This window comes from Pan paniscus, chromosome 13 (genome assembly GCF_029289425.2).
Source record: "Pan paniscus chromosome 13, NHGRI_mPanPan1-v2.0_pri, whole genome shotgun sequence".
NCBI classification, from domain to species: Eukaryota; Metazoa; Chordata; class Mammalia; order Primates; family Hominidae; genus Pan; species Pan paniscus.
The window spans coordinates 65,040,984-65,054,837 of NC_073262.2; the positions used below are offsets into that span (position 1 = coordinate 65,040,984).

The 13,854-nt window shown below is 32.4% G+C and overlaps 1 protein-coding gene across 7 annotated transcripts in view; it reads left to right on the forward strand.

Annotated features, from left to right (window-relative positions):
- The window catches only part of GCA (grancalcin), a 43,354-nt gene extending 30,180 nt beyond the window's left edge, over positions 1-13,174 (forward strand). For all 7 annotated transcript variants that reach the window (XM_024927918.5, XM_057301424.2, XM_024927914.5 and 4 more), the window contains 6 exons: positions 4,095-4,164; positions 8,190-8,233; positions 8,510-8,657; positions 10,793-10,906; positions 11,246-11,304; positions 11,969-13,174. In XM_024927918.5, the coding sequence (XP_024783686.3) occupies positions 4,095-4,164; positions 8,190-8,233; positions 8,510-8,657; positions 10,793-10,906; positions 11,246-11,304; positions 11,969-11,995 (462 nt within the window). In that variant the 3' untranslated portion in view covers positions 11,996-13,174. The remainder of the gene's footprint in view (positions 1-4,094; positions 4,165-8,189; positions 8,234-8,509; positions 8,658-10,792; positions 10,907-11,245; positions 11,305-11,968) is intronic.
- Positions 13,175-13,854: the final 680 nt, after the last annotated feature.

The window sequence follows — 13,854 nt, forward strand, 5'->3', positions numbered from 1 at the left end:
ACCTGCTATACTTGTGTTTTTGTCTACAAAACTTCTTAGAAGAGTGATGAACTAAGATAGTTGCATGTGTTAATGAAACATTTGGGAACATCTTTTTAAGATGTGTGGTTTTTTTTCTTGATATGTTTCATTCACTTGTTTAACAATTTGGGGGGAAAGTTGAAAGCTCTTCTGTGGTTATGGAATACAGTGGATTGGTGCATGGAGACTAGGGGCCAGAGAGGATTTGGAAAAAGAGATCTACATGAAAATCATCTTGAAGGAGTTGGGGCAATGTATCAAAGAGGAGATTTGTAAATTGTGGATGGTTCTGGGACAGGCTCGATGATAAAACAGATTAGGAAAAGGCAAAGAAACTGGCAGAATGGATGTTCTAATACCATACTAATGGGCAGAAACAGAAATTCACTCTAGAGTCTTAGCTGTAGTCCATATCTCTTTTCTTTTATAATGGTCAAGAAAGATTTATTGATGTAGGTAGAATTTTATAGAACTTTAATAACATTTTATTCATTCCCTTGAGTGTTCACTAGGTCTAATGTGCTTTTCTAGGATTAGACAATATACACAGAATTAATATACGTGGCAGACATTCTGTTTTGGCTACCCCAATTTCATTTACAACCCCCTTTTACCTTTTATTATGTAATAGAGGCTGGGGAACTATAATAGTCACCATCCCAGATACCTTTGTAGCTATTAAAGGCAGCCATGTGCCATAGGACTGACCATTGACATGTAGGTGCAGTATCTTTGGAAAATCTTTCTACCCCAAATGAAAAAAGCCTTACTGGGAGCAAGCCTTGGCTTTGGCTGTTTTTGCCCCTTCATTCTTCCTGCCTGGAAAGGGTACTTGAGATATGGAGGTGCAGTAGCCATCTCGTGACCCTGAGACAACAGGCTTGAGATAAAGACCTATAGATAGGGAATGTGGAAAAATGTAGAGACTGATGACATGTCTAAGTTGCCATACAGCCCTGTTCTGCCTAGCCTCAGACCTATTGTATGAAACAATAAACCCCTATTGGTTTAAGCATCTTCAATAATATTTTCTGCTGTTTGCAGCTAAATGGTACCTTAACTGTTCTACTCATTATACCATTGCCATTTTAAAGGATTATACTGGGAATAAGTAGTATTATACTGAGAATAATTCTATTATCTCTGTTTGACTATATAATACATTCATCATATAAAATTACAACTTAAAGTATATGAACTGGACATATATTTGGAAACTTTTTTTGACTGCTGAACTATTTCAGCATTTTAATTGTCGGCAATAAATTCGCTATGTTTGAACTATTTGATACTTTCCTTAAATTTCCCAGTCTTGTGCTTTTGAATAAATAAACTCCATAAAGACAGGGTTCTGGTCATATTTTCCCTACTTGACAGGTAGATATTAGGAATATATAAACATTTGATAAATGTTTCGTATGGATGAATTAACTATCCCATTTTCAACTTTTAGTCTAAATATTTAGACTGTATTTTTTCATATATTGAGTTCTACCTAGCTTTGAGGGATCAGGTGCAACATCTGACTTAGGTATACTGCTCCTGGAACCCAACTACTGAACTTACATCTACAGCCATATCCTTTTTTGATGGACCTCATAATTAATAATGCTCTATGAAAAACACCTGATTAAAGGTTTCTGCAGTGTTCTTATTTATAGGATGAAGTATTCTAAACAGTAAGGATTAAATCATCAATTAATTTGGGGAAATTCTGGTTTCTGTCTTCATACATACAGACACATGCATCACAGTAATACCAACAACTTTAACTTTTGTATGCACACTGCTTCTACTTTTCCACACAGCAACTGTGATGTGGGCATGACACAGCTACCTTTGTATTATAGATAAGTAAGTGGAGACTCAAATTGAGTAACTGAACAAATAGGACTTGAAGTTGGATATCATTTTAAAATCTTGCTGCCTAACGAAGGGCAATTGATTTTTATTAATTCTCTACCTGATGCTCTTGTAATTTAATTAGGACATTCAGTTTTCTACCACTAATGCTACCTAATTCAGTGAAGGGTTTATATAGTTAGCCTAAGTATCAGCTTCAACTATAGGTAAAGAAATCCAAAAGTATCACTTGGATTTTATCCATGTAGTGTAGGAAGACATTGCTTATTTGTGAATTGGTCATTAAGATAACATATTTTCATAACATCTCTGAAGTGATATATTAGCAGAATGCTTTCTGATGGCAATGAATAACTTCCAGCAAAGCTGTTACGGTTGTTTTTCTAACTTCAAAAATTCTGTGAAGAGCACATGTAAAGCAGAGTTCCGTTCATTGTACAGATTTTTAAATGTAATCCACATTTGAGTGAGAAATACCAATGTTTTTAACATTTTGAAGTAGTAAATGAACATGGTCACAAACAGTCAGAAATGCCAGCAGTTTAGTGAAGAACCAGAGGTAGCTGTCTTCATTCTATCAAACAACTAACCTTCTTTGTACTGGATACTCTGCTACAGCTGGGAATACAAAAATGAAGGAAACTCAGACACTGACTCAGAAGATCTCTATGTAGTCAGGGAGATACAGACATGTAGAAAATGATAAGAATGTAGGGAAAGATGTGCTGGAGGTGAACAGGTGAAGATGATTGCAACACCAAGAGTTTGTACTTGTTCTGTTTGCCGAGAACAGCACTGCCCAAAGTAAATATAAGATGAGCCACAAATGCAAAGCGCATAAATAGTTTTAATGTCTCACAGCATTATTTCAAAAAGTAAAAAGAAATAAGTGAAATTAATTTTAATGTTTTATTTAACCCATTATATAAAAATCCTAACATTTCAACATTTAATAAACATAAAAATTATCAATTATATTTTACATTTTTTTTACTAAATATATGAAATCTAGTGTGTATTTTATACGCACAAAACATTGTAATTCAGGCTAGCCACACTTCAAGTGCTCAATGGAACATACGGCTAATGGCTGCTGTATAGAACAGCAGGAGCATAGAACACTCTTCCTTCAGGTATCTGCATAGCTTGCTCCTGTGCCAAAAAGGCCTTCTGCCATCTTTGAATTTGAGGAAAACTTTTCTAACCTGTCCTCTGATCTAAAAATATGGCTAATTTTTAAAGGTATAAGTTTCTAACTACAGAATTTCAAATTTAGTAAGCAAGATTCCCAGAAAATACGTGTGACAGAGAAAGGAGCACTTAGATACTCTTGACTAGGTAATGCCATACATATGGTCCATTGAGAAGAATGCTGCTTAGTATTTTGTAATTTCTATTAGAACAGCTGCAGTTTTGTAAGGGGTTCTTTTGCCAAAAATCCATTAGAATGTGAGTGTTAATAGTATTTCTTAGAAGTAGTTTAGAAAAGTTTTTTGTTTTGTTGTTTCTTGGATCTCTTATGAAGAGTAGGTTTTAAATTTGCCTCCTTGATCCTTCATCATAGCTACATTTTGCATTTGTGCCAATGTTTGTGATGGTTCCAAAGGAATTACTTATTTTTGTCAAAAACAGGATGAGGTACTAAATCATAATGAGAATACTCAACCTATTTCATTTCCATTGTGATTTCTTGTTTGCATTTTAAAACTTTATTTTCTGTAGTAAGTTCAGGCAAGACTTGTTTGGGCAGTAATCAGAAGAATAGCAGCAAGATACAGGGGGACTCTAGAATTTATTTTCCCCTTCCAGTTAAAGCTTCAGTATTATTTATAAATAATCTCCTCCCAAAACAGCATGAGTGGGGATGTTTTCGAGACTTTTCTGAACACATTTTAGGCATTTTTCTAACTGTTTAACTGTTTTTCTAACTGTTTAAAATAGAAGTACAATGACTCTTATGAGATTGTCTTGAACCATTATAGAACAGGGTAATTGTGCTATTCTTCAGAAGTGGAAGAAATTATTTCTGTGGTATGATATTTTGTAATATGCCTTTGTTGTCAGTAATTATCTCTAGAATTTTGTAGTTAATTATAGAGTAATGTTTCAAAGAATGCATATGTCTTGATTGGCCTAGAACAGTCAATTGACATTTTAATATGCTTTTATACAACTGCACATTAAATTAGGTCATAATTATTTTTAAACAGGATGATGAAGTGGATGCTGAAGAACTTCAGAGATGTTTGACACAGTCTGGAATTAATGGAACTTATTCTCGTGAGATCTTTTTTCCCCTTTTGTTGAAATTATAATAGGAAATTTATTTTCTTACTTTTTTTGTCCCTGTAATTAAAATGTTTAAAAAATTATCACAGTTATACATGCACATAGTTTAAGGAGTCAAATAACTGTAAAACTCGTTATGAAAATAACTGTTCATTGTGTATTCCTGTCTCCTTAACATTAACTGCTCATAGAGGACACTTCTTTTGACTTTTAAAAATCTGATTCTTTTGAAATTTGCTTCCAGATTTCAAGATAGAATATTTTTTCACGATTGATTTTTGGATTTTATGATTATCTATTGATATCCTGCTATGAAAGATGAGGATTTCACTTTATTTTAACCTTAAACTCTCCCCTGTCTCTGCACTCCACAGAGGAACATTTCCCATCCTCCTGTCCTTCCAATGTAGTTATAATATATAGTAACTTTTGTTAGGTATGTTAGTCTTTACCTTATTTTTACTATCTGAATGCTGCTTATAGCTGTATCTTATGATAATGTATGATTACTTTTCCTTTTTATGTAATGTTTTGCTTTTCTTGAAATCACTAGTTGTCAGGTATTATCCTAGAACTCTGGGATATGCAGTTTTTTATGTGTAGCTGTCGTACTGGGATTCTTTCACCATCATTCTGAAGCTGGTTTCCCCGTTTCTCTTGAGTTAGATCTCCTTTTTACTCCATCTCTTGTCCTCTTTTAAAAAATTCATTATCTTATTTTAGTGAAATGTATAGTTAAGCAGCTTCTTAATATAAAAAAAAAAATACGGCCAGGCGCCGTGGCTCATGCCTGCAATCCCAGCACTTTGGGAGGCTGAGGTGGGCGAATCATGAGGTTAAGAGATCGAGAGCACCCTGGCCACCATGATGAAACCCCGTCTCTACTAAAAATACAAAAATTAGCTGGGCGTGGTGGTACGCACCTGTAGTCCCAGCTACTCGGGAGACTGAGGCAGGAGAATTACTTGAACCCGGGAGGCAGAGGTTCCAGTGAGCTGAGATTGGGCCACTGCACTCCAGCCTGGTGACAGAGTGAGACATCATCTCAAAAACAAACAAAAGAATATATGGGAGATAAATTTTTGAGAGCTTATGTATCTAAAAATGCTTTCATTCTACCTTCAGAATTGATTGGCCAGGTATAGAATTCTAGGTTACAAATGATTCTCAAGTAGAATTTTAAAGGTATTGCTCCATTGTTTCTAGCGTCCCTTGTTGCATTATCTTTCTCTTTCCTGCCTGGATGTGATGTGATTTGTTATTCCTCTCTGGAAACTTGTGAGATCTTTGTCTTTAGTATTCTGCGATTTGATGGTAAAGTACCTAGTTGTGTTGTGTGGGGAACTCAGATGGTATTCTTAGCCTGGAAACTCCTTTGCTTTAGATGTAGGACGTTTTCTTCAATGATATTTTCTGTTTCTTGGAATGCTTTTTGTTTTCACTGGGTTTTCTACTTTTATCATCTTTTTCCTCCTATCATTTTTTTTTTCTGAACTTTTTGGGAATTTTCCTCAACTTTATTTCCTAAACCTTCTATTGAGTCTTTCATTTCTGCTTTTCATTAATATCCAAGAGCTTCTGTTCTATTTTCATGAATATGATATTGTCCCTTATCTCTCTGAGACTATTAATATATTTTTAAAGTTTTTTCTTCCTATATAACCTTTGTTTTTTCCAGATTGTTTTTTCTCCTCATTTTGCTTGTTTTGGTTGTCTTTCATGTTAGGTGCTTTTCTCAGTTATCTGATGATACTGCCTTGCTCTTATTTTAACTAAAATGCTGATTAGAAGCCCTGAGATCATGGTTAGGCATTGATTGTGGGCTTCAATGTGTGGTGATTTGGCTGGGCAGTTTTGTCTTGGAACTCTGGGTGTCAGTATCTTTAGGGATTCCCTTTTGGACTGGGTTTTCAGTTGACCTTCTGCCTGGAAAGGAGAGGTGGACTCAGAAGGGTTCTCAAATCTTTTGTAAATTGTCCTTTAATTGCCTTGCTTTTAGAAGATAGCCCTGTCTCAGCTCTGGTATCTTACGTTTCAGAGACTCCTCCAGAGAATAAAATTCCAGACTTCTGCTGGGTTGGAAGTAGGTGTAGCATCCATCCAACTGAACTGAGGCAGGGAGGGGATATGAGGCTTAGAATGCTCCTTAGGTAGACATTCAGCCAATTCTTCTGTTTTTATCTCCACTTTCACACCCACTTTCAGAAGTGCTGCCAATTCTTTGGCATTTGGGGTCTTCTCCAAGGGTTGCTTCTCAGCTTTTCTCATTACAAGTTCAGGAATCCATTTTCTCAGATCTAGGTTGGTTAACTCACATCCATCAGTTCTTCAACTTGCAAAATTTTGTTACTTTGTTTCCTGTCTAATTCTCTTTTTCTCTAAAGTTTTATGCCTTAAATCAGTTTACTCTCCATTCTAATGGGCTATGGGGAGGAAGTGAAAAATCTGTCAACTTTCCTGAAAAGTCTGTCTCTCCACTCTTTGTTCTAAATATTTCTTCTTATACATACACATTCCTATTCTGAGATTGAAGATCTGCTCATTTGCTGATTCAGTTTTAGCGATCTATTATCATTAATTCGGATTCTCCCACTTAATGAATGTGTGCCAAGTTAATTGTAAAGCAAAATAGATATTATTTACTTGCCCAAAAGAGGAAATACCATTCCAGAAATTTCTCATGTAATCCCCTCACTCTGACCGTTGTATAGCCTTAGCTTTGTAAACGTGGGGAACTGCCTTTCTGGGTCCCAGTTTCTTCCTTTTTTACAATTGGAACTATTATACGTTTAGCATGTTTATGTGAAATGTAACACACGCCACCTTACTCATGCTAAGAACACATTGAGTATCTATTGAGTTGTCAATTTGAAAATACTACAACCAACAATTCTAACATTGATACTATATTAAACATTTAAAGAAAATCAGCAATTTTAACTCTTGGAATGTTTTATAATTTTTTCTTTAGTGGGTCTAAAATTTAGCTGAAATAATTTTCTGCTTTTATAAAATGTTAAGATGTTATGGATAAAATAATTTTGAAAATTTTCATTCATTCATATTAACAAGCTGCTATTAAGCACTTTGTAAATTTAAACTGTACTAACGTGATGTTTTCTTTATCAGGGCATGAAATTAGTCTTGAGATATGTCAGCATACAAATTGAATGTAATTGGATTAGAAAAATTAGAAAAGGATTAGAAAAATTGAATTTTATCAATAGGTCATCAGTTGTAGTTCTATAAATATGAAAGTGTTAATATTTCAAATCACCCCTGGTTTTAAGATAGCTTGTATTGATTTTTTCTTCCTTTTTTCTCCCCCCAACCCCTGAGAAAAACCAGTTGCTTCAATTCAGATGCTCATTTTTTCTTACTTGGTCTATTACAATAAACTACCAATGGACTTACCTATTTCCAATATCATCTCACTTTATATTTTATTCACTGTAAACTAAGTTTCTAAAATGGAAATTTTAGAATTTCCCTTCTGCTTCTGAAAACACTTCAGTGGCTTTTCATTGGCCCAAACTTTTTGGGGGTAGTATTCAAAAGTTTCATGATTTGGCCCTCATTTGCCTTTCTGATGTCATCATATGTCACTCTCTCCCATATACTTTAATTCAAGTTTTGTGATCTCTGAGTACATGTCAAACTTCTACTTTAACTCCACTTGTCATTTGTGTTATGAAGACTGGAAGCCTTCCTTTTCCCCAGGCTTGGGTGAAGCCAAGTGCTTTACATACCTGGAATGTCTTTGTCACAGTAATTTTCAGTTAGTTTGTAATTGCTCATTTAATTAACTTAGTCCCCTCACTAGATGTGAGTACTTTGAAGGCAGTAATTTTTTTTTAAACAATGGGTGCTTAACATTCAATAATAGCTTGTTGATTGTGGTGATTTTATATATTTTGGCAGTTTTTTAATGTTTTATTTTGAAACTGGAGATTGTCATAATTTTACATAGATAAAGTTGGGCATACTCTAATTTAAATATTGAATATGTTTTACAGCCTTCAGTTTGGAAACCTGCAGAATTATGATTGCCATGTTGGATGTATCCTTGAATAGAAATAGAAAATACTAGAATAAAGAGTAATTGCTTTCTGACTATCAAGCCAGTGGTTAGATTTCAGTGCCTGTAGTAAACTAGTGAATTTAAAAATACTTTGTAAGATCCTGTTTAAATTCTAGGCTTTCTAGTTTTTATGCAGAAGTCTATTCATATAATGAGTTTGGCTAAGTCTACAGAAGCATACTCATGTTTTAGTCAATGATTTAGAGTCAGATAAACTCAGGTATCAGAATTTATTTTTGTTAATAAAACTATCAGAGAGATCACACAGGAAAAATGGGATTTAATGCATTCAAAGAGCTATGGGCAGCTCTTAATGCCTGGAAGGAAAACTTCATGACTGTTGATCAAGATGGAAGTGGCACAGTAGAACATCATGAGTTGCGTCAAGCCATTGGTCTTATGGGTAAGAACATTAACATTCTTTAGAATCTATAAAGCTAATCTTTGTTCTTTGATTAGATGAACTTAATTGCTTCAATTTACTAACTAATAAAGGGATGTATTTTTTTGCCAGCAAGTTCCTTTGTTTTCAAGGTTGTAGGTAAATTCTGACCAAAGACCTCAACAAAACCATTTTAATTATGATTTTTTTCAAAAGATGATCTTCCATACATGCATACATTCTGAATTTCTTCTGTTGTGTTTAAATTTATTTCTTTGTTAGTACTTACCAGTTAGATTGTATTCTTTTATAACTTGGCAGGATCTCTAATTAGGAGCCAAAGCTTGCCTCAGTCAGTCAAAAGTCTGTACAAAATAGGTTTTCAGTGGTAGAAACCATGTTTTTGTTTGTCTTTTTTTTTCTTAGATAGTGCAGAACACATAGCAGGTGCCAAAATACATCAGGATGGAAAGGTTGCATTTTAGAGTAATTTAAAAGTATATAACTTTATTCTTATACCTCTGATAAGCTGATGTTCCTAGTGTACTTTTAAAATGGATAACATACAATGGTGTTTAATTTTCTTAAAGTTAATGCAGTTTTAAGTAGCTTTATGAATTGTTCTTATGCTTGTGATTTACACTCTTCTAAACAAAATATATTTGTATGAAAATTAATTTTTTGGAAGTTAAAATCTGAACCCAATGGAAGTGGGCTTATCTCAAATTGCAATTTAAATAAGTCAAATTAGTGATTTGTTTGGTTTTGTTTTATAAATGGACATTTTAATTTAGTAGTAGGGACAGTCCAGCCCATATAAACATATGTAGTTCAATTATAGATCCTTAATACCTAATGGATTAAACCTGGACCTTAATTCAGCCTAATGTTGGGAAATTAATGTAATCTTTGGCAGAAAAGAAAACCTCCAGAGTTCCTGTTAGGCAGTGGAATGTAAAAAGGGTATTCTGGATTATCCAAATTTAAGATCTTCATGTATATTTTAAAATATTCAAATTATTTTGCTGAGAATACTATGGGAAAATCTAGGAATTTTATCAGTACCACATTTAGCTCATAACTCTCTAATATGAAGTTCAAAATATATTTGCATATAATTACATTAGTTTGCATGTTTTACTGCTTCTTTCAATTTATACCTTTCCCACATTACGTTCTATTGTAGCTACATGTATAATTTTCTCCTGTTACATTTATTTTGGTTGTTTTCACCTTTGAATTGATTAGTGTCATTTGTTCAAGTCTACAAATCCAGTAATGTATGGGCAATAATACTGGGCTACCATTCTTCTTAGTAAAATGTATACATCTCATTAAATGCATAGGACCATCTATAAGGGTACAGCAAGTAGAATATATTAATTTATGTTTTTATTCAGTTGTATTCGTTTTAAATTTTAGATTTTATGTATTTTTTAAAATAGGAGTAATCAAACAATAATACATGTATAGAATTTAAAATTAATTTAAACATACTGGGAGTGAATGATCAAAAACTTCTTTCTCATTGATATAAGTATAAAATCAAAAATTTTGGACATCACAGGACTACTAGAACAAAGAACCAAGGAAATCAGTGAAATAGCGAGAAAGCTGTTATTATTATTACAGTGTATGAAGAAACACTAAGAATTCCAGGACAAAAAGAATGTTTTTCTGTTTTTTTCCCCTGTAGAGTAATCATGTTGATCCTCAAATTTCTCTTAGTTATAAAAGATACTTGCAAGTAATATGTTCAGTGGGAAATATCATTTGAATAACAAAGATCATTAGTAATCTTTGCATTTATATTCTTTAAGAACTATACAAAGTTACATAATTGAAATATTGAAGCATTAAAACCCATGAAATTAGACATTATTTCAAAATAACAATATATGATAAATTCATAAGAAGAGAATTATTTTCTTTTCCTTAGCTTTGACTTTATTACAAAGTTAGAATTGTGATATTTATATACCGATTAACAGGATTAACAGTGAAGCCTTTGATGAATTTCAATATTAATGTGTTTTGTTTCTAATTATATTTTTGTGGAATGAATTTTGAAAGTTATGACTTCATTAATGAGAAAGCAATCTTGCAGTGTTCTTATGTTATTTACATTTAGAAGTTTTAATTTATCTCTTTTTTAGGTTATAGGTTGAGTCCTCAAACATTAACTACTATTGTTAAACGTTATAGCAAGAATGGCAGAATTTTCTTTGATGATTATGTTGCTTGCTGTGTGAAGCTTCGAGCATTGACAGGTATTGACTATTTAAAACTAAGTGCACAGTGTTATGTAGCTATTTTTCTTGAATAATGTGTCTCATTTCCTCCAGCAAGTTTATAATAATATGTGTTTTTCCCCCTTTATTCACTGTTAAATCTAATTAGTTTAAAGGCTTCAAATATTAAGCAATATAAATGATAAAAACTTGTTATGTTATTTTTGGAAGTTTTTCTCATATCTCTGTTGCCAGGGCTATTCAATCACTTAATATTTAATTGAATATGAAATTATTCTTTTTGTGTACCTGGGTGCACTAAATATTTGAAACTATGTATTTTAAATTACAATAAAAAAGTAATTTCTTTGTTTAAAGATTTCTTTAGGAAAAGAGACCACTTGCAACAAGGGTCTGCGAATTTCGTATATGATGATGTGAGTATCCTGCTTTTGATATTTATACTGCATTCTAGATAGTTCTTAGTTAGTAAAAAAATTTAAGTGATCCCAAGTACCAGTACTGGAAATAATATATTTGGTATGCCACATACTTTTCCATATTTTTCAGCGTAACACAAATATAAGATTAATATTGGTATAGGTGCCAAACAATTTGACTTCATGTTAAATTGTAAATATGCTTTTCAATTTTTATGACAGGTTTTTTGAATTAAAAAAAAAATGATCTTTCAAATCACTTTTAAGGGCCAAAACCACCATTATTTTTAAAAAGGGTAGTTTACTGTAGTGATATTTTTTCTCAGGGAGGTAAAAATTTTAATCCGTGACAGATTATGAAGCTGTTCATTTCTCATTTCAAATGGTTACTATTAACCTGATATTCAGGGTTTTTTAAAATTCAAGGTATAAGACAGTTATATTTACCTGTGCTTTAATGTTTCAGGGTTTTTGTTTTGTTTTTCTTATATTTACTGATGGAAGTTACGGGGTCAACATTACTGATATTTATTGGCTTGAATTATAAGCCTTGGAAACAAACTTTTCTCTCTTAAGAAAATGCTCTTATGGAATATAATTAGTCAAAAATAATTAAAAACCATTTTATTCTTAATAGATAATAATTTCACTTATGTATTAGTTTTTGCAGGGCACTATGGAAATTTGAATGCTTAGAATTTTAAACCTGAAGAGACACTGTGAATTCTTTTGCTTGGAAGAAGTGAACTGGACTACTTTAAAACTTTCAAGGGTTTTCTATGTTCTTCCTACCTGTTAAACCTCTTCCCTTTCTGTGTGTTTTTATTTTAGCAGATAGTTCAAAGCAATAAAAGATTTCTTTTTTAATTTGAGGTATTACTGCTTTTGGAAAAGTTATTTTATAAATATGTGCATATTGTCATAAAATATTGTATGATTAATTGATTTAAATAATGCTTAGCCTTAATTTTAGATAATGTAAATTTAGAGGAATGTACTTTACAAGATAGATTGTATAAGAAGCCAAATGATGAAAGCCTAGAAAAAACTAATTTATACTTATCTGAAGGTTACAAATTAGACTTTTAAGTTTTCTTTGTAGTTGGTGGTGTTTGAGGGTTGGCTAGAAATGAAAGCCTGGATTTTGTGCCATGTTTGTAATATAGTTTGTTCCTTGATCAAATAATCAGAGAAAAGAAACTTAAAGATCTTTGTCTGTGAAGAAGAAAATTATCTCCCTAGTTCAATCTGTAGTGAAATAAGACTACAGAAGGCATTATTTTTTCCTTTTTTATTTTTTGTAGTATATATTTTTCTTAAATATGTTTTATTGTCTTCTCTAAGCAAAAAGTTCTTAATAAACATAGTATTTCTCTCTGCATCCTATTTCACTAGTGAAGACATAGTTCACCTAAAATGGCATCCTGCTCTGAATCTAGACTTTTTGGAAATGGCTTATGTTTTTGATGATATGTCAACATTCAAAATTGTCCTAATTAAATTGTTGTTTAAATGTAATGTCAACTCTTTATAAACTTAAAAATAAACAAGTAATTAATCACTCTAATTGTTCAGAAATTATACATTTGACTTATTTGACAACATTAACATTAGTGGTAGCTTTGCCATTAAAAACCCAGTAAGTATTTTGAGTGCATCTATGTAATGTGGTGTTTTGAGCATAGTAGGCACCACAGCAACTTTTCTGCGTGGTACTAAAACTGCCGAAAATGCGACGTAGAATCACCAGATCTTTAGTGTTTAATATCCCTGGTATAAGATGTTATAATTAATGTAATTTCTTTCTTGGCAAACACCTCATGTCTGTCTTAGTGAAGATTTAATAAACCACTTATTTTTCTTATGCTTTAAATGCGTATTTTCTAACCTAACAGTGAGTGACATAATTTTATGACTGCTGACCAAATTAATTTATAGATTTTATAAAATCCCATGTTTCTTAATGGATGGAGGATAGATGGCAATATCTTGAACAAAATCTTTTATAAACTTACAGAATTTTAAATCAGCTTTCACTTAAAAAAATCCTGGAAAGGAAGTAACGCATAGTCACTTGACACTGATAATTTTATATAATTTGCTGTCAAATTCACTTGGTCAGTTTTATAAAAATGTGTGAATAGGTAATACACATAATTTTGTTCTCTGGCTCTTTTATGAACATATATTTGATAATGTGAGAGGACATTAACTGAGCTGGGAAATTAAAGAAACAGAATTCTAATTAGAAGTGTTGTAGGAAAAAGCAAATGTAAAAACACTAAGTGTCATTCACATCGAATGGTGATAATGTGGCTCAGCAACCTGTAATCTTAACATCCAGGTTATACAGATGGTCGTTACTGAACTATTCTGCGGTCGATTATGATTATCTCTCTTACTTGGAGGCTCACAGTTGAGGTAAAACTTTTAAAATGACAAATGGTATTATTCATGTAAGCTTCTGCCAGGTGACACTCTATATTAGAACTCTTTAACAAAATTTTCATTTAAAAATGTTCCTATGACTTTTGGTCATAGAAGGTC